The 20,294-nt window shown below is 39.7% G+C and overlaps 2 protein-coding genes across 5 annotated transcripts; one reads left to right on the plus strand and one right to left on the minus strand.

Annotated features, from left to right (window-relative positions):
• The first annotated feature begins 1,082 nt into the window (after window positions 1-1,082).
• On the plus strand, window positions 1,083-4,977 carry cxcr3.1 (chemokine (C-X-C motif) receptor 3, tandem duplicate 1). The gene is made up of 3 exons (XM_061777835.1): window positions 1,083-1,162; window positions 2,848-3,258; window positions 4,056-4,977. Exons 1-3 carry the CDS (start codon window positions 1,121-1,123, stop codon window positions 4,758-4,760), a joined length of 1,158 nt encoding a protein of 385 aa, XP_061633819.1. The 5' UTR covers window positions 1,083-1,120; the 3' UTR covers window positions 4,761-4,977.
• Window positions 4,978-7,044: 2,067 nt separating this feature from the next.
• LOC133479862 (C-X-C chemokine receptor type 3-like) lies at window positions 7,045-19,046 on the minus strand. Of its 4 annotated transcripts, none has more exons than XM_061777359.1 (4): window positions 18,638-19,046; window positions 17,093-17,138; window positions 12,078-12,435; window positions 7,045-11,111 (listed from the first exon to the last, which is right to left on the minus strand). In XM_061777359.1, the coding sequence occupies exons 3-4, from the start codon at window positions 12,423-12,425 to the stop codon at window positions 10,371-10,373; spliced, it is 1,089 nt and encodes a 362-aa protein (XP_061633343.1). In that variant the 5' UTR covers window positions 12,426-12,435; window positions 17,093-17,138; window positions 18,638-19,046; the 3' UTR covers window positions 7,045-10,370. The 4 variants fall into 4 exon arrangements, with proteins under 4 accessions (XP_061633343.1, XP_061633344.1, XP_061633342.1 ...); XM_061777358.1 differs by having other exon boundaries at window positions 7,046-11,111; window positions 12,078-12,438; XM_061777360.1 differs by lacking the exon at window positions 17,093-17,138.
• Between the last annotated feature and the right edge of the window lie 1,248 nt (window positions 19,047-20,294).

Genomic DNA, 20,294 nt, shown 5'->3' on the forward strand with positions numbered 1-20,294 from the left:
TGCGTGTTCAATGTCTGCCTGTTTTCTCTGGGTATTACAGCTTCCTCCCGCATTCCAAAAACTGTCATTTTAAGACTCTAAATTGTCCATAGGTTGAATGTGAGTGTGAATGGTTGTATATGTCTACAGTATATCTACATGTGGCCTGTGATTGGCCGGCGACCAGTCCAAGGTGTATCCCAGCACTCGCCAAAAACTCAGTTGGGATAATCTCCAGCTCACTAATGAAGAGAAGCCCTATATAGGTGTTTCTAGTCCATTTTTGGAGGTGCTGAAGCAGTTCCTAAAATTGGAGAGATTAAAAAAAACAAGGACTTTACAGTAATTGAGAGTCCTCATTAAAAGCCTTCATGATGGTGGATGGTTTCTTTATGGCAAGTGATGAAACAAATGCATTCGGCACTGTTGCTCAGTATTAGGCAAAAGCACCTGTTTTAAATTTTAAAAATCTCACGGCACACCTTCAAACAAATATTTTACAAAAAAGTATATACAGTGTACAATGGCACCTTGACTTACAAGTGCCCCAACTAATAGTTTTTTCAAGTTACGAGCCGTCGCATGGTCGACTGTTTTCTTTGTGTTGCAAGCTAAAATTTGAGCCAAGTGTGAAAAACTGGAGCAATTAAGGCACCGTGATGCCCTCTCATGTGGGCAAGGAGAGCCACAGTCGCCAAAGCATTTTCAGCTGTTACTTGAATGGGACAAACAGTCAAACACACAAATGAGAACACTTGCAAGGAGCTGCTGTAGACCACAGCTCACGCCTAGATGCTCACATGCAGGGTAAGCAGCCAACCCGAATCCAACTTGACATTGCTCACTTGGTCATGAACCTTAAAGGCACATACCCAACCCAATAATTATACTTCATAAAACCAGTTTATTCATTACACTTATATTTTAACTTTTTCATACTAACCCCAATTCCAATGAAGTTGGGACATTGTGTAAAAATTGTTTCCTCGAGCTTTGCCTGTGACGTCATTTGTATCCCCCTTCATGCACTCAGCACTGCACACCTGCCTTCACGATTTGGTTTTCACGTTTTTTTTTTTTTTTAACCTCAACTTCCTCTCTTTTATATAAAGTTACTGTCCGCATTGCGTGTGTATGGTGCATGAATCTGCTGGAATCAACCATGTCACATGATTTCAGCCTGGTAAGTTATTATTACTATTTTAGCGACCCCGAATAGGGAAAAAGCTAGTAAGACGTTATTATTATTATTATTATGAGACTTGCATACCTTTTATTGTTTGCAGCTTACACATTCCTACTTTGTATTTCAGGAACAGCCGTATTTGTGTTTAATTAACTTTACTAACTTTATTAACATAATTAGTTTAATAACAGGTTAATTATCAGTGTGAGTGCTTCCTTTGTGTTAAACAAAAACTGTCAGTTCCACTGAGGTTAAAAGTGACAATGGCAGATCATTTTCAGGTAGTGATTATTGTGAAAGGCTACTAGTTCGATTGACTTCTGAAATAACAAATCAGCTAAATTACCTCAATTCTGTTATTACTATTAATTAATTATATTCATATTTGTGAAGACCCCGACCATGTTAATGATTTCTCATCATAATTTATCAACAATGACATAAGAAAGTAGGAAACAAAAATATAACAATATGCAAAACTTAATTAGTGACCATTACTGTGGAACAACGCAGTCACTGGACACTTCATTAGGTACACCTGCACAATGTCATGCTGATGTAGTGCTTTGATTGACACCATTGTAGTTGTTTTAATCAACATCTGTGAGCAGCAGGTGCTTTCATCTTGTCAGTACTCTCCGTGGGTAAATTGTGTACCTCGCTCTGAACAGGCAGGACTATTTTTCCGCTTTGTGCTCTGTGGTTCAGGCATTTTGTCAACGTACCATTTCGTGTGATTTTTCAGTAAAAAAATGTTTTTATGCAAGAAATGCAGTGGATTTAAAGTGAAAGACAGACACATGAAAATTCTGTTCTACAGTGAAGTATTTATACTCCATTACAAGACTGTTCCTCCCACATTCCAAAAACATGCAAGTTAGGGTCACTCAAGACTCAAATTGCCCATAGGTGTGAATGAGAGAGGGAATAGTTTTTTTGTGTGTCCTGCTGATTGACTGGAAACCAATCCAATGTGTACGCAGCCTCTCGCCCAAAGTCAGCTAGTGGGGGCTCCAAATGATTGTTCCTCATCGACATGAAACAATTATGTGTAACTATCCTACTGTTATGACAGGCTATAGATACACAGCGGCATCATGTGGTTATAAAAAAAAAAAAACAAACAGCCATCCATTCTCGACACTGCTTACTTACCCTGTCCAGGGTTGCGTGGGAGCTGGAGTCTAACTCAGCTGACTTTGGGGCAAAGGCAGACTCCACCCTGGACCTGTCGCCAGGCAAATACAAGGCACATATAGAGAACCATTTGTCACTGAGTGAAAACGGATCTACTCCACCATCGGTGACATGACACCCCAACGTGTCTATCAAAGGACCGATGAAACCAACAAACGTTAGCTAGATAGAATGACCGATAGATCGATGAATGGACTAAACTGTGGACTGGTTGCCAGTCAATCACAGGGCATATTAACAGACAGAAAGATGGAAGGTTAGAGCGATAGCTAAGACAGACTGACAGACAAATTCATGGATTGAAGGACCGACGGATTGCCGAACTGACAGATGTATCAACTGACTGACAGATTGAAGGACAGCTATATAGAGAGAGACAATTCACGCTTGCATTTGAACCGTTACTGAGTGGGAACTGAATACACGCTGGCTGCACAGAAGTTAGGCAAGTGAAACAACACCCAAACACTGCGTCATATTTTCAGAGTTCTTTGCTGGAGAGGGGTGAAGCTGTTACCTTAGACCTAGACTCGTGGTTCTTGGAAGACATCGACCTGCTGGAAGGAAGTGAGTACGACAGCAACGAGTCGTACGTCAGCAATGAGTCGTTTGTCAGCGTGTGTGACCCGAAAGAGGTCCGGCACTTCGAGGCGGTCTTCATACCAGTGCTGTACTCGGTGGCCTTCGTCGTGGGCATCATGGGCAACGGGCTTCTCCTGGGAATTCTGGCTCGGAGCCGGAAGACGTGGAGCGTGACGGACACCTTCATCCTGCACCTGGCTGTGGCTGACGTCCTGTTGCTGTTCACACTACCCTTGATGACCGCACAGGACGCCCAAATTCTTGGGTGGACCTTCGGCACGCCTCTCTGCAAGATCACTGGAGCTGTTTTCACAGTAGGACAAAAGACATTATTATTATTATTATTATTATTATTATTATTGTCATGTGCCCACCAGTGGTGAAATGTGCTGACTGACCGATGTATCGATAGATTGAATGCCGTATCGATGGACAGAGACAGTAATACAGTATGTAATGACATACGGATTGATTGACATATGGACGATCTAATGAATCAAAGGACATACAGGCAGCGAGACAGAAGGTTAAACAGACAGATAGAATGACTGACAGATGAATTGACGGATTGCCGGATGTATAAAGGAGCAACAGATTGAAGGACTGACAGACAGAAAGATGGCTGGACAGAGCAACAGAAGGTTAGACAGACAGGTAGAATGACTGACAAACATATTGATGAATGCATCAAAGTATTAACAGAAAGATAAGATAGATCAACTGATAAAGGGATTGATAGATGGTGTGTCAGACTGATCGATGGTCAGACAGAGACAGATAGATCGAGAGACATAGATGGACAGACGGACAGATGCATCAATGGATTGATTGACAGAGGTATAGATTGATAGACAGACAGACGGACACCTAGACAGAGAGAGAGAGAGAGACGGATGGACCGACTGAAGCAATGATGGCTTGAATGCCAAATTGATTAAGAGAGACAGATACTGTATATGTACTGACAAAAGGATGGAGTGACTGAATGTATAGAGAGCCTGACGGACAGACAGGCAGTTAGATAGACAGATCGATAGCTATAGTGACTGACAGATGATTCCAAAGGTAAATTCCAAAAAACAAACCAAAAGCGTTGTCTTTCCATTCTCAGATCAACTTCTACTGTGGAATCTTGCTTCTGGCGTGCATCAGTCTGGACCGCTACCTGTCCATCGTGCACGCCACCCAGATGTACTCTCGCCGGAAACCCTGGCTCATCCAGTCCAGTTGCCTGGCCGTCTGGCTCTTCTCGGTTGTCCTCTCCGTGCCTGACTGGATCTTCCGGGAGGCGTTGCACGATGCAAGGCGAAACAAAACAGAGTGTGTGTCCAACTTTCACTCGTGGAGACTGGCCTCGCGTCTCCTCGACCACATCGCTGGCTTCCTGCTGCCGTCGCTTGTCCTCATCTTCTGCTACTCGTGTATCCTGCGCCGGCTACGCTGCGGTACAGGGGGCGCCCAGAAGCAGAAGGCGTTTTGGGTCATCGCTGCCGTGGTGGTGGTGTTCTTTCTCTGTTGGACGCCGTACAACATTGTCCTCATGGTGGACACGGCTTTTTTGGACGACACCAGCACCAGTTGTGAATTTAGAGCCTCTCTGGCGAAGGCTATGATTATCACCCAGACTATAGGCTACCTCCACTGCAGCCTCAACCCCATCCTGTACGCCTTTGTGGGGGTCAAGTTTCGCCATCAGCTCCTGGACATCATGAGGATCCTTACCTGCAAATCCGAGAAACTCCAGTCAGCCGTCGGCAGAAGGAGAACCTCCATTTGGTCTGAGTCTGCAGACACCACAAACTCCCTAGCAATCTGAAACACATGACAACAGAAGCATGCACACACCAGAACCAACCTCCTGAAAAATATGTATCTAGAGACATTTCCATTGTACCAAAACCCTTTTGTGTATACAACAATTTTCAACAACAATTTTCTTCTAGTATCGCTTCGATTTCAACAGCATACATACCATAAGTACTGTATTACACTGTGCCATTAAACATACATGAATACATGTTTTGTTTCACATTTGTATACCTCATCGGACACCAATGATTAGTTTTCAATAACAGAACTGAAACCGGCCAAACCACTAGGTATACCTGCACAATCCTAATTAGGGTACAGTAAAACCCCTACTACAGTATTTGTGGGGAATAGGGACCAACCCTGGTCACAAATAACAAAAATCCGTGAGTAATAGATGCTCCCCAAAAGGTTTTTGATTGTCTATAGATGCCACGAGATGGCAGAAAAATACTACTTTTCAGTTAGACAGGGCTTTGGTCTTTCTACTATAAGGTCCTACCCTCAACATGGTTCCTTGCCACTGAGATGCCACATAATGGTGTGGTAGGCTTTGGTCTTTTCCCTACCCTTGCGATCAAAGTCAGCAAAGGCCTGATTGTTGGATGCAGAGGTGTGTAGAGTAGCCAAATATTGTACTCAAGTAAGATTACTGTTACTTTTAGAACAAGATGACGTGATGTTAAAAAGTAGTCCTCTAATAAAGTACTCAGTGAAAAAAACTAATCAAATAAAGAGTGACTGGTGAGTAACTTCTGATTTTAAAAAATAAAAATAAAATCTGAGTAAGAACCTCAAATAAATGTCAACGTCATGGTGGGCCAATTGGGACTGTCCCAAAACAAACACTAGGGTGATATTTTAAAATGTTTGGGGCTGTATTGAACCTAACCTTGTGGGTGTGAGAGGGGGGGCAAGCACAGTGTTTTGGGGGGACTGGCCCCCAAGTTCCCCCCTAGAACCGCCACTTCAACACTGAGCCACGAGCTCCATTACTGTGACGTGAAACAGAACAATACACACACAATAATGACAAGGACTTTGCAACCTTAATGCAATTACCAAATAAGCTAACAACTAGATTCTTCTATTTCTACTTCTGCTACTCCACTACTTTCTTCTTTAGATTTTCAGGTAGTGTAGATGTCCGGTGGCACCATGTTGCCTCTCACAGGTGAGTTTTGGTACTATGACAAAAATCAGTACGTGTGGTGTGTTGTGCTCATCATCTTGAGTACACCACACACAATAAAAGCAGTAAGCACACATCTGATTTTTCTCTCAACATGTGTGAAGTCTCTCACATAAATATATATATATATATATATATATATATATAATATATTATATATAATATATATATATATATATAACATATAATATATATAATATATATATATATAATATATATATAATATATGTTAGATGTTAGTGAGAGCTAATAGAAGAGTTGTTACCTTAACAGTGATAATAGTGCTCTTTTGACATTGTCCGAGGGGTGGGTATTCATTAACAAAGTGTTGCTCCATTACATCATATTCAGAATTGTTGTATCAGGAACAGTTGTACATGACTGCAAACTACATAGTACAACCACAATAAGAAACATCTCAGTAAATGAATACCTTTCTGACAGTGTCATTCAAAACGACCATTATCTTTGTGAAGGCATAATTTATGGACAATAGTCAGATTGCAGATAACACTTTTACCAACGTCATACACGGGAATCAGTGGTGGTGAAGTAGAAATACTTCAGTTACTAAAGTACTCATAGACTAATAAAATACTAATCATTTTTTTTTTTTTTACACATAACTTTACTAATACTTCAGCACAGAGTGGAATTACTTCAATACCTAAAAGCAAGTTTTGAAGACATGTCCTAATAAGGCGTGTAGACTTTCAATGACTTCATGGCACGAATTCAACACCCTCAAGAAAAACATCTTGTGTGATTCTGACAGGAAACAAATGTAGGGAAAACAAAAGCACAGCTTTGCACCCTTGTGCAATGTGCGGTTTATGCAAGAAAAAAAAAAGAGATGATAAGGAGCAGAGTGGGGGCCTGCAAACCTCACCCAAATATGCAAGACTGTGATCAATTTGTCATGGCTTTAAGTTGTAATGGCTTGTAACATGGCTTTTTCTGTACTTTCATAGAACATATTTATTTGAGAGGAAACAAAATAACATTTAACTCATTGTTACTCAGAATACACATTTGTTTGATTGTTTTCATACATTTAGTACAGCCATTGGAGGACTATCCAGGATCAACACTGAAAAAGTTTCCCTCACCCGGTTTCGTTCTTTGTATCGTGTCTTTGCATTTACACAACCTCGGCTTACAAATCAGGTTGGTCTGGTTGACTGTGAGAGACAAGCCCTCCCAAACAGACAGGGAGTCAACACATAAGAGCTTTTAATAGTCTAGTAGAAACATGACCAATGACATTACCGACATATCTGTGTCAACCTGCTGTGTGCCCTCCACAATCATGTTGTAACAGTGAAAAAAAAAAAGCACTGCAGGATTTGCCCAGCAGGAAATTCCCTTGCATGCTTGTTACGTAACTGCGTGGTTCTTGGAGTAAAATGGCCAGATTACTTAGTTGTCACTGTCGACTTTACCAAGTGCCTCGGCACCGTTGAAGATGACTGATAAGGACATGAGCTTATCTTCCCAACATATAATAATATTTAGCTACTAAAACTACTAGAATTACACTGCCCAGCCATAAAAACTCACACACTGCTCTACACGGATTGCCTGTCGCTTTGATTATGACACAGCATCGTTTGGATAAATTCCATTTGTATTGGGCCACAGCTGTAAGCCTCCTTCAGCACATTCCAAAGATTCTTACAGTCTGGATTCTGGCAATGTGGTGGTGGGGGTCAATCCCTGTGTGAAAATGTGGTCTCATGCTCCCAATACCTTCAAGTTTTCTTCGGACTTGGAGAATTACTGATACTTCTCATTATTAAAGATGGTCAGGATCAATGGATTACTCACCTCAACTTTATTTTTAGAGCACTTTGAAAAACAACCACAGCTGAAACAAAGTGTTGTACATAAAAATACACAAACATTAATAATAATAATAACTATTATAATAATAACTGAAGTCATGTGAAGACCAAGACTTTGAAACAAGTCAAGACCAATATGGTACTTTCAGACAAAGAAGGCAGGTCAAGGCCATGACTTTGGGACTCAGACTTTCATATAAATATGAAGAAATTGAAGACAAGTTATGATCAATACTTTGAGATCAAGACTCTAAGGCTAAGTCAAAATCAAGACCATAACTTTGGGACCCAGACTTTGTGGACATATTGACATATTGAGATAAAGACTTTGAAACCAAGTCATGACTTTGACTTTTGGACCAAGACTTTGTGGTCATATCAAGATCGAGACTGTGAAACCAAGTTATAATCAAGACTTTGAGACCAATACTTTGAGGCCAAGTCAAAATCAAGACCAGGATTTCAAGACCAAGACTTTGAGCCCAAGTTAAGACCAAGCCTTTGAGGCCAAGTCAAGAAGAAGACTTTGACACCAAATCAAGACCAAGACTTTGAGGCCAAGTCAAGACAAAGCCTTTGTGGCCAAGTTAAAATCAAGACCATGATTTTAAGACCAATTCAAGACCAAGCCTTTGAGACCAAGTCAAAAAGAAGACTTTGATGCCAAGTCAAGACCCAGACTTTAAGACCAAGTTAAGACCAAGACTTTGAGGCCAAGTCAAGACCAAGCCTTTGAGGCCAAGTCAAGTCCTAGACTTTCAGGCCAAGGTAAGACAAATACTCTAAGGAAAAGTCAAGACCAAGCCTTGGAGACCAAGTCAAAATCAAGACCACTTTGAGACCAAGACCAAGAATTTGAGACCAGGAAGAAGGGCACGTATCCAATTGCTTTGGTAAAAGCAGACTTTTTTTTTTTTTTTTTTTTTTTTTAGGAGGGTTAGGCAGTGTATGAGACAACACAAGTTTGCAATAAGAGCGACTATTAAAATACAGGCATTAAAAACATATGTACACAAAGTGACAAAGAAATGTTGTGAAACAGTGGTTAAATATGACACTAACTTCCCTTTGAGAGTGCATCATTCAGAGTGCATCATTCAGAAAATAATAGTGACCTATGTGGCAGAGGTACTTCTTATTATTGTTATGTTACTTTGGCAAAAATCAAGCAAGTCAATTTCGAGTTTCCACTAAATGTCAAGCAAGTCGAGTCAAGTCATTACTTGGGTTAAGCAGCTCACGAGTCAAGTGTACTCTTGCTCAGTTGCACGTTATCCACTTGGTATTAGCATGTACTGTCAACATTATCGGTACTTGTGTTCGTTAGCTGTACCAACATGCTCACAATTACCGTTTTTAATGGTTCCAAACTAGTCTCCACATTGTCTATTACTTGATTGTGTTTTCAATTAAACACATAACTGACTTCAAGCCTACATTTGACCAGCTGCAGGTTAGCTAAACTGTGAAGTTGACAGTTTACTTGTCCTTCTAGTTTTTGTAATAACTCATGAAGTTAGATGTTGTGGCTGTTGGGTCTCATCTCTCGAGTTGCAAATCCTGCATGTTGCTTTTCTCTTTTTCTCTATTTCATCAAAAACATAATCCTTGAAACCAAATTGAATTATCTTCTGAGCCCTTCACATGTTTTTTGCATCATAGCGTACTGGTGGGTTGCCAGGTTTGCATGCACGACACAGAAAATAACATTTATTTCAAAACAGAACAAATGGCACATCTTGAAAATGCAGATTTTGAAGTATAAACAGCCAAGACAGTGCTACCTTATGAGTTTAGTTTGTTACATGACCAAACTCGCAACTCAAATTTACTCATATATCAAATACATTTTTTTCCCAATAAAATGAATGGAAATGCCATTCATCGTTTCAGCCTCCCAAAACCACCACAATTTTTGTTGTACGTTTTAATAAAGAAAAATATCACTGTATTGAAAAATATAAATACATAATAAAATAGAATGTAAAGAAATACATTCGTTTTAAGAAGTGCAATTCAGCCGCAAGTCTCACACAGAAACACACAGAGCAGTGTATTTGTGTTTGACGGGCGCCTTTAAAGGGGGTGTGGCCTCGTGAGTGAAGTCAGGAGCTCTGACTTCAGCTCAGGTCAGCCATTTCCCACATGGTGACATCTGTTCCATGCTCCTTGTGCGTGTGTTTTCATTTTTTTTTATTTGTAATTTATTTGTTTAGCTGCTGGTCCCGTTCAATAAATGGCTGAAAGTGCATTGGTAAGTGTGTCTTTCCTTGCCCACACGGGAGTGTATTACAGTGCTCCATTTGTTTTCCACTTCACTTGTATGTACAATTTTGGCTCGCAACAAAATGCTTCAAAAAATCCACTATGCAATAGCTTGTAACTCGAAAAACCTGTAAGTGAGGCATTGGTATGTCAAGGTACCACTGTAATTCAGGTTGAAGTCGTCAAGGCTCATGAATATCAAGTCAAAGTCAAGTCGATTCGAGTCTATCATATGTTTTAGCCAAGGAAGTCCCAAGTCTTAAAACTGGTGACTAAAGTTTGAATTGCACAACTTCCTTCGAGTTCCCCACCTCTGCTACGTGGCCATTTTAGACTGCACTTGCTGCTCCACACTGGCAATCTGCTTAAGCTCCTCCGTCTCTGGTCTCTGCTCGAGCGAGGCGTCGTCACCCACGCCCAATTCCCACACTGACCCCTTAGGTTCTGCTCCGACACAACTCAACACCGCCAGGGTCCACTTCCTAAAATCGCTGCTCAGGCCGAGGTAGAGCAACGGCCTGAGGCAGGCGTGGACGCAGCCCAATGCCGCCGTGACGGTCAGAGAGGTCCTCCGGGAACTTTGGGGAAGACCGGACGAACCGTTGGAGGTGTTCTCTGCCCCTCTGAATGTGTCTGCGACGAGCGCGACATTATACGGAATCCAGCAGAGCGAGAAGACCCCCACTAGGATGAGTGTGACCACCCTCTTACGGAGTGTTTTGGCAGGGCGCTGGAGCCACGGCATCGCGCACGAGAAGCCGATGACGATGGCGGAGGCCGCGCTGAGCACGTGGTGGGGAAGGCGCGATGCCAAGCGCTTGTTGGTGGGGTAGAGGCTGAGGACGCACTGGGTCTTCTCCTTCCACGGGTGCCGTTCCAACGCCACGAAGAGCCACTCGGGGACGGTGAGAAGCAGGGAGACGAGCCACACCGACAGGCAGCTGAGGTGGGCCAACATGGGCTTCTTGTGGGAGTACAGCTGCTTGGCGTGGACCAACGACAGGTAACGGTCCAAACAAATGATGGTCAGGAGAAAAATCCCGCAGAAGAAGTTTAGCTAGGGAGAGGAAAACAATGTGATTTAGTTTAAAGGGGGCATATGATGGAGAATGTACTTTTTAACACATTTACTACTCAAAACGGAGCTTCCAATATCAGAAGCTGTTTTAGAGCATTTTGACTCATCTTTCAAGACCCACAGAATATTGTGTTCTCTTTTTTTTAACCAGTAAAAAAAGTCTATTACTATATTTTTCCACTCTTTAGATGGGTTGGTTTCACCAAAAACATCAGTTCCTGACCAAAACTAGCTTTTTGTCAAAAGAAACATGTCAAGCAGAAAAGTGATTTTGACTGATGACTGATACTAATGAGTGCAATTTTTATTGTGATGGAGGCACGATGGACAACTAGCTAGCACATCCGCCTCACAGTTCTGAGGACCGTGGTTTCCTTCCACATCCGAAAAACATGAGTGGTAGGTTAACTGAAGACTCTAGATTGCCCCTAGGTGTGAATGTGAGTGTGAATGGTTGTTTGTTTCTAGTTGCATTTCCATTTATTTCAATGGGGGAAGATGGTTTGAGATACAAATGTTTTGAGATGCATACAAATTAAACTTGTATCTCTGGGCACCAATGTATTTGAATTTGCATGTTCCTATTTTATATATTTGTTCTGTTCTATTTGATATTCATGCTCTGACTAAAAACAAAAAATGGTAACCTATATCATTTACTCAGTACTTGAGTAGCTTTTTCACTGAATACTATTATTCATAGGACTAATTTTTACTTTTACTTGAGTTATATTACTCTAAAATAACAGCAGTATTGTACTTTTCTTTATGCACTTTTTCATTTTACCAAAGTCTTTTTTTTTTTTACACAAGGAGTTGTAGTTTTACTTAACTACAGAGTGAAAGTAGTTTTGCCTCTTCTGAAGTTACATATTACATTTCGGATGTAGTTTTGCCTCATGTGTTCAGAAAGTGAGTGTGAGGGGGGAACAAAACAGCCCAAACCTTAAAAATAACTGCGCTGATTCTGCAAAGAGCGAGTCCGATGCACCATCCGCAACTCTGGGTGGTCTGTGCCGCCCACAGTGGCAGCGTGACCAGCAGCAGGATGTCGGCGACACTCAGGTGGAGAATGAAGATGTCCGACGTCCTCCACGCTCGCTTCTTCAGTGCCAGTGTCGCCAGCAGCAGCCCGTTCCCGAACAGGCCGAGGATCAGAACGACCGAGTAGACGAGCGGGATCCACACTGCCTGGCTGCCCTGGGACTCCGGGTCATCATCTTTGTACGCGTAGTCATCGTCGTAGTCGTAGCTGACGTTATGCCGGAACAATCCGTCCAGGTTGACGTCCATCTTGGTCCTGCTGCTGCGGAGACAACAGTGCCGTCTTCAGAATGCGCTTATATAGCTGAACTGGTTTGTATACAGCTGAACTGGTTTAATCCTCTCTGTCTGTGTGTGCGTGTGAAGTTTTGAGAATGTCCATGCCAGAGTGCTTTTAAAGAATACAGGCTGAGGTCTCACATGGTGTACTGTGATATCATTGTATGAGGCAAGAGCAGCGAGTGGGTTCAAATCGGAAGTCCCCCCCACCCCACACACACTCATTGACAAAGCTGAGCGTCAGGAACACCAACCACCCTGATGTGAGAACACTTCTGCTTTTTAATTCACATGCGGTAAATACAAATGTCATGGGTAATCTATGCAATGATCAGATGAGAAATTGTAGAAATAACACCGAGCAGTGAGATGTGTTTCAAGATCTTCCAGTAAGTGCTGCTCTTATGGTGTGTGGTGTACACTAGAGCAGTGGTTCTCAAACTATTTACACCAAGTACCACCTACAAAAAAAATACTGATCTTTCAGAATTCTGATCATCAGAAGCGAGAAAGAGGTTTTATTGCTTAAAAGTTTAGTTCATATTACTGTAAGCCACTGTAACATTATGTACATTATGAACACTAGCTTGAAAATAGGAAAATGAAAAATAATTTTACTTCCAATAAAACATTTCAAACAAACCGTGTCAAACTCCATGCCCGGGAGCCAGATCCAAACATAATTTTACGTGGCCCGCGAAAGCAAATCATGTATGTCAACTAAATGTTTTGTGTTTTTCTGAAATGCTTAACAGTTTAAATTGAATCCTATTAAAATAAAATTAAATGTGTTTCGCCTGGTCCTTCATGTTTTCTTTAAAGAATTGTACACATCTTACAATTTTTGCCTGGGTAAACAAACATCTGAGCACAACTGAGTGTTTTCTCATTTACTAAATAAAAGTAGGGCTGTTAATTATATTGACATCAACATTATATTAATTATATTTATATATAGCTTTTGAATTTTTCAAATCCAAAATAAAACGATACATTTTAAAAATATTTCCAATTAAAAAAATATTTGCGCTGTTGTATTAGTTTTTTATAATTCAATAATATATAAAATGATATTTTATGTCATGAACATGATATTTTAACATTGTGTATTTTTGTAATTTTTGAAATATTCAAAACTTAAGAATAGTGGAATACAGTATCTTGCAACATATAACCTTTTTTTAACATTTGTAAAATATTTCCAATGAAAACTAAAGTGTAATCTCTTTTGTTTTAGATTTTTTTTAAACACTTTAAATAAAACAAAATTTGGGATATCTTGTAACATTTAACTTTTCTGTACATTTTTAAAACAGTGAAATATCTTGGCACATTCAATTTAAAAAACTGACTTTTTCCAAACATTTCTTATAATATTTAAAAATATAGCGATGTCTTGTAACATCCCAACTTTTTTACAACCCCAATTCCAATGAAGTTGGGACGTTGTGTTAAACAAAAATAAAAACAGCTTACAATGATTTGCAAATCATGTTCAACCTATATTTAATGGAATACACTACAAAGACAAGATATTTAATATTCAAACTGATAAACTTTATTGTTTTTAGCAAATAATCATTAACTTGGAATTTTATGGCTGCAACACGTTCCAAAAAAGCTGGGACAGGTGGCATAAAAGACTGAGAAAGTCGATGAACGCTCATCAAACACCTGTTTGGAACATCCCACAGGTGAACAGGCTAATTGGGAACAGGTGGGTGCCATGATTGGGTATAAAAGGAGCTTCCCTCAATTGCTCAGTCATTCACAATCAAAGATGGGGCGAGGTTCACCTCTTTGTGAACAAGTGCGTGATAACATAGTCGAACAGTTTAAAGACAATGTTCCTCAACGTACAATTGCAAGGAATTTAGGGATTTCATCATCTACGGTCCATAATATCGTCAAAAGGTTCAGAGAATCTGGAGAAATCGCTGCATGTAAGCGGCAAGGCCGAAAACCAACATTGAATGCCCGTGACCTTCGATCCCTCAGGCGGCACTGCATCAAAAACCGACATCAATGTGTAAAGGATATCACCACGTGGGGTCAGGAACACTTTAGAGAACCAATGTCAGTAAATACAGTTCAGCGCTACATCCGTCAGTACAACTATGCAAAGCAAAAGCCATTTATCAACAACACCCAGAAACGCCGCCGGCTTCTCTGGGCCCGAGTTCATCTAAGATGGACTGGTGCAAAGTGTAAAAGTGTTCTGTGGGCCGACCAGTCCACATTTCAAATTTTTTGTGGAAATTGTGGACGTCGTGTCCTCCGGGCCAAAGAGGAAAAGAACCATCCGGACTGTTATGGACGGAAAGTTCAGACGCGAGCATCTGTGATGGTATGGGGCTGTGTTAGCGCCAACGGCATGGGTAACCTACACATCTGTGAAGGCACCAATAATGCTGAAAGGTACATACAGGTTTTGGAGAAACATATGCTGCCATCCAAGCAACATCTTTTTCATGGACACCCCTGCTTATGTCAGCAAGACAGTGCCAAACCACATTCTGCACGTGTTACAACAGCGTGGCTTCGTAGTAAAAGAATGCGGGTACTAGACTGGCCTGCCTGCAGTCCAGACCTGTCTCCCATTGAAAATGTGTGGCGCATTATGAAGCGTAAAATACGACAATGGAGACCCCGGACTGTTGAACAGCTGAAGCTGTACATCAAGCAAGAATGGGAAAGAATTCCACCTACAAAGCTTCAACAATTAGTGTCCACAGTTCCCAAACGTTTATTGAATGTTATTAAAAGAAAAGGTGATGTAACACAGTGGTAAACATGACCCTGTCCCAGCTTTTTTGGAACGTGTTGCAGCCATAAAATTCCAAGTTAATGATTATTTGCTAAAAACAATAAAGTTTATCTGTTTGAACATTAAATATCTTGTCTTTGTAGTGTATTCAATTAAATATAGGTCGAATATGATTTGCAAATCATTGTATTCTGTTTTTATTTATATTTAACACAACGTCCCAACTTCATTGGAATTGGGGTTTTACTTTTTTTAGATTTTAAAATATTTTCTTAATTTATCCATTCATCTTCCATACCGCTTATGCTCACTAGGGTCACAGGCGTGCTGGAGCCTATGTTTTGGGGATGTGGGAGGAAACCGGAGTACCCACGCAGTCACGGGGAATACATGCAAACTCCACGCAGGCGAGGCCGGATTCGAACCCAGGTCCACTGTACTGTGAGGCAGATGCGCTCACCATGCTGCCTAAAATATTTTAAATAATAATTAAAAAATAAAATAGAAATAACCATCAACAATTGAACTACCGGTATTTCTCATAAACCTTAGCTGTTGGCCACAAATGACTCATTGCGCTTCACATTATTCTTGCACACGTACTTCAACCAGGAGGGTCATTTCAGCTCACTTCGTGCTAATTTTGACAAGGATGACAGTGAACTTCGCACACGCACCAAAAGAAATTTAGACTCAGAGATGTCAGTGTTTGGTTCACCGTATACTTGGGTTGTAACATTACACATGGACCATATTAGGTCGCGTGTTAAGCCACACGTCTGTGTCGTAAACAAATACAATGTAGCTCATTCTCTGGCAAGAAAATAAATAAATTAAATTAAATTAAAATTTAAAAATACTGCTGCGCAAACACAACTTCCAGCGATATTTAAACAGCTTCTCCCAGGCTCTTTCAGAGGAGCCAAAGCAATAGCAAATTCCATTGTTAGTGATTTTATAGCAGAATAATTCACACTGTTTAAACTGTTAGTCTTGCACTCGATGTTGCACTTTCCTAAAAAGAAAGTTGTTTTTATTTCACTCTTCTTTATTTTAAAATCATTTATTGGAGAATGTATAGCTCGCTGTTTGAAATGTCTTCTAGATAATACATAAGCACTTTTCTTCCTTTACTGTCCCCAACTTGAACCAAATTGAGGCCTTAAAACCCAGGTAGGTCTTGCAACGTGATGTTTGGTGGACTGTTACACACCGACCATATATGTGTGGGAATATTTTCCCCCAAACACTAAACCACATTATGAAAACAAAATATGGCTCTGTTGTCAGAGACACATGCGGACGAGTTACTTAACTGAAGTCAAGTCAAACCAACTTAATTTATTTAGTATTAAGGCCAATCACAACTCCCCTACCAAAGTATCTAGGGCTGCGACTAATGATTATTTTAATAAATGATTAATCTGTCAATATTTTTTTTTAATAATCAATGACTGGGATAAAAAAAATATATATTTTTTATTTCCATCCATTTTTACTTCACTTGATTCTTTATGTCAGACTCAGAGGGATACATCTCACAGAGTGAAGAATTTTTTTTTTAGAGAAACAAGAAAGGAATTTATAATAATAATAATAATACCAACAACAATACCAATTGGTGGCACGGTGAACAACTGGTTAGCATATCTGCCTCACAGTTCTGAGGCCCTGGTTTCGAATCCGGCCCCGCCTCTGTGGAGTTTGCATGTTCTCCCCGTGACTGTGTGGGTACTCCGGTTTCCTCCCACATCCCCAAAACATGCGTGGTAGGTTAATTGAAGACTCTAAATTGCCCGTAGGTGTGAAAGTGAGTGTGACTGGTTGTTTGTTTATAAGTGCCCTGCGACCAGTTCAGGGTTTATCCCACCTCTCGCCCAGAGTCAGCTGGGCTAGGCTCCAGCACCCCTGCGATCCTAGTGAGGAGAAGCGGTATGGGAAATGAATGCATGAATGAACAATAATGATTCATTTATTCAATAAGTTTTTAATTTAAAATTGACAGTGCAGAAAATGCACAAAGTGATTATGATTCAGTTACTGTTTTGGTCCGTAACATGTCAGAAAATAGGCAAAAATGTTGATCATTGTTTTCTACAAAGGACTACAGAAAACTGAGAATATTTACTGTTGGAAGGTTGAAATCTGAGCAATGGGACAAGTTAAACAATGGTTCTAAACGATTAATCAATTATCAAAATAGTCTCAATGAATTTGATAATCGATTAGTTGTTGATTAATGGATCAATTGTTCCACCCCTACAATTAACATAAGAATATTGGGTTGTACAATTCAGTCACAATTTTTATTCTGTGCCTCCTTTAGAGAGTCTGCTATATTTATAGTCAGTCTATTTTATATTTACTGTATATTTCTTTATATGCCGGCATGGTGACCGACTGGTTAGCACATCTGCCTCACAGTTCTGAGGACTGGGGTTTCAAATCCCGGCCCCACCTGTGTGGAGTTTGCATGTTCTCCCCGTGCCTGCGTGGGTTTTCTCCGGGTACTCCGGTTTCCTCCCACATCCCAAAAACATGCGTGGTAGGTTGATTGAGGACTCTAAATTGCCCGTAGGTGTGAACGTGAGTGGATGGTTGTTTTGTTTCTATGTGCCCTGTGATTGGCTGGCAACCAGTTCAGGATGTACCCTGCCTCTCGTCCGAAGATAACTGGGATAGGCTCCAGCACGCCCGCGACCCTAGTGAGGAGAAGCCGTAAAGAAAATGGATGGATTTCTTTATATGTATAATTTAGGGTCTAGTTATTGTACAGCTTGTAGAACTGCTTGTAAATTTACTGTCCCCTCAAAATAACTCAACACACTCATGAATGTCTAAACCACAGGCAATAAAAGTGAGTACACCCCGATATGAAAATGTCCAAATTGGGACCAATTAGCCATTTTCAGCTTGCTTTTGGAATATGAAAAACTATACTACAGAAGTAATCCAAGCAGATACGCTAAACAATAGCCCATTGTACTTTCTCAATAGATAATATAGTGTCTCAAAAATGGGAGTATTTGTAAATAGTTTATCATACATTTTCATGGGACAAGACTGGATGACATTTTGCTAAAGTGGTCGGTGTCCAGCTTGTATAACAATGTAATTTTACCCCCAAAATAATAAAAATAAATAAAATACTGTAACTCAACACACAGCCAATGTCTAAATGGCTAGTAACAAAAGTGAGTAAACCCCTATGCTAAAGTCCAAATTGGGCCCACTTTTCCCATCTAGGTGGAGTTTTGGAATATGGGAGGAAGCTGGAGTAGTCTACCAGGAGAAAATCCACACAAGCAATTGGCGAACATGCAAAATCCACACAAGAAGACCTAAGATTCGAACCCAGAAATTGGGAACTGTGAGGCAGACGTTTAAAAATAATGATCATAATAATTGTGCTCACCTTTAACAGAAGATGACAGCTGCAAGGTTCAGCGTGATAGTGAAAAACAGGGGAAAAAATCACACCTTTAGCAGTTTTTGGGGGGAGTTGCGGGGGTTCTGCAGGACTTCAAATCAAGAAGTAAAACGAAACCCAGAAGATCCCTATTCCTTTTAAACTGACAGGGGGGGTCGGAGTTGAGAAACGCGCGGTGGTGACCAAAAACAACACACGGAGAGGGAAAACTAGAACAATAAAGACACTCGGCAACAACGAGGTTAAATCGTCGTTAAATCGCGAAAAGGATTTAATGACTAATTAAGTCTCTGCCTCTCGATTCCTATAAACAAATTTCAGCTCAGACCTGCGAACAGCCATATTCCTCAAAAACCACGAAGCCAGAGACCGCTTGCGTGCTTTTCAAATTAAAATCTTACCGCCTTCCCTACATTAATATAACTCCGTCAAATGAACGAATTTTGATTCAGTCCTTAATTATCATAGTTAAACATGTTATAGAATTCGAACCGAACGTAATATATGGGTCTAATGTGGAATATGTATCGGAAACACTTTATTTTGAAGGCTATATTTGCGAGCTTCGAAACTTCCGGACAAGGGAGGCGCTGACTTGACGCTTGTGAACAAAGAGGGACACAAAGCAAGCGCAATGACAGCAGCTGACCACATAGAGGGCGTCAACAACCTTTTTCTCCCCCCTAATTAATTAATTAATAAATATACTATTAATTAATTAATTAATTAATTAATTAATAAATAAATACATACATACATACATAAATAAATAAATAAATAAATAAATAAGATTACAGCTTTTCCTTTCTTGTAAGACAGACTTTTCTTTTTAAATATACGTTTTATGTGAAAATGTACTTATTCTTGCCGACATTGCTACTTTTTTCTCTAAAGTATTATTTCACTTTAAAATATAATTGTTTTTTTCCTGAATAATATAGGACTATAAATAACTATAACTATCTAGTAAGATTTTAAAAAATTTACAATGATTACCTTTTCCTCATTAATATAAAACTTATTTCTTGAAAAAATACTATATTTTTATTGACGATATCTCAACTTTTTTTTCTAAAAATATACATCTTTTTCTAAATATACTATTTTTTAAAAATATTTATTTTATTATTACTATTTTTCATAAAAATATACAAATTTATATTTTTCAACGTTTTTCTTGGAAATATTTTTATTTCTTGAAAATATACCCTTCTTCCTTAAATATGTAACTTTTCCTTCAAATGTAGTACTTCTCTCGCTCTCTCTCTCACTCTCTCTCTCTCTCTCTCTCTCTCTCTATATATATATATATATATTAGAAAGCATGATTTTTTTTCTCTTAAAAAATTAACAACTTTTTTTTCGTAATGTATATATATTAGAATATTGTATTACATTATATTAGAATATATATAGACCTCATTCTTGCACAATTAAATTTTCCTTATATGAGATATTTTGTTGATTTCTCAAAAAACATCTTGTATTGTGTAAAAGATAGACTTTATTCTAGGAATATTATATCTTTTTTTCTCAAAAATTTACAACTTTATATGAATAAGATTACAATGGCCATTCTAGTGAGATTATGACTTTTTTTTTTTTTTTTTTTTAGAAATATACACCTACGTTGTGGATGATG

The sequence above is a fragment of the Phyllopteryx taeniolatus genome, chromosome 6 (genome assembly GCF_024500385.1).
Source record: "Phyllopteryx taeniolatus isolate TA_2022b chromosome 6, UOR_Ptae_1.2, whole genome shotgun sequence".
Classification (NCBI taxonomy): domain Eukaryota; kingdom Metazoa; phylum Chordata; class Actinopteri; order Syngnathiformes; family Syngnathidae; genus Phyllopteryx; species Phyllopteryx taeniolatus.

Excerpts from the sequence above, each read along its gene's own strand:
- cxcr3.1 (XM_061777835.1), top strand. The coding sequence starts at position 1,121 with ATGAATCTGCTGGAATCAACCATGTCACATGATTTCAGCCTG. Across the intron at positions 1,163-2,847 it reads TGTCACATGATTTCAGCCTG|AGTTCTTTGCTGGAGAGGGG; the intron begins GTAAGTTATTAT and ends TCATATTTTCAG. Across the intron at positions 3,259-4,055 it reads TCACTGGAGCTGTTTTCACA|ATCAACTTCTACTGTGGAAT; the intron begins GTAGGACAAAAG and ends TTCCATTCTCAG.
- LOC133479862 (XM_061777360.1), bottom strand. The coding sequence starts at position 12,425 with ATGGACGTCAACCTGGACGGATTGTTCCGGCATAACGTCAGCTACGAC. Across the intron at positions 11,112-12,077 it reads TCAGCGCAGTTATTTTTAAG|CTAAACTTCTTCTGCGGGAT; the intron begins GTTTGGGCTGTT and ends TCCTCTCCCTAG.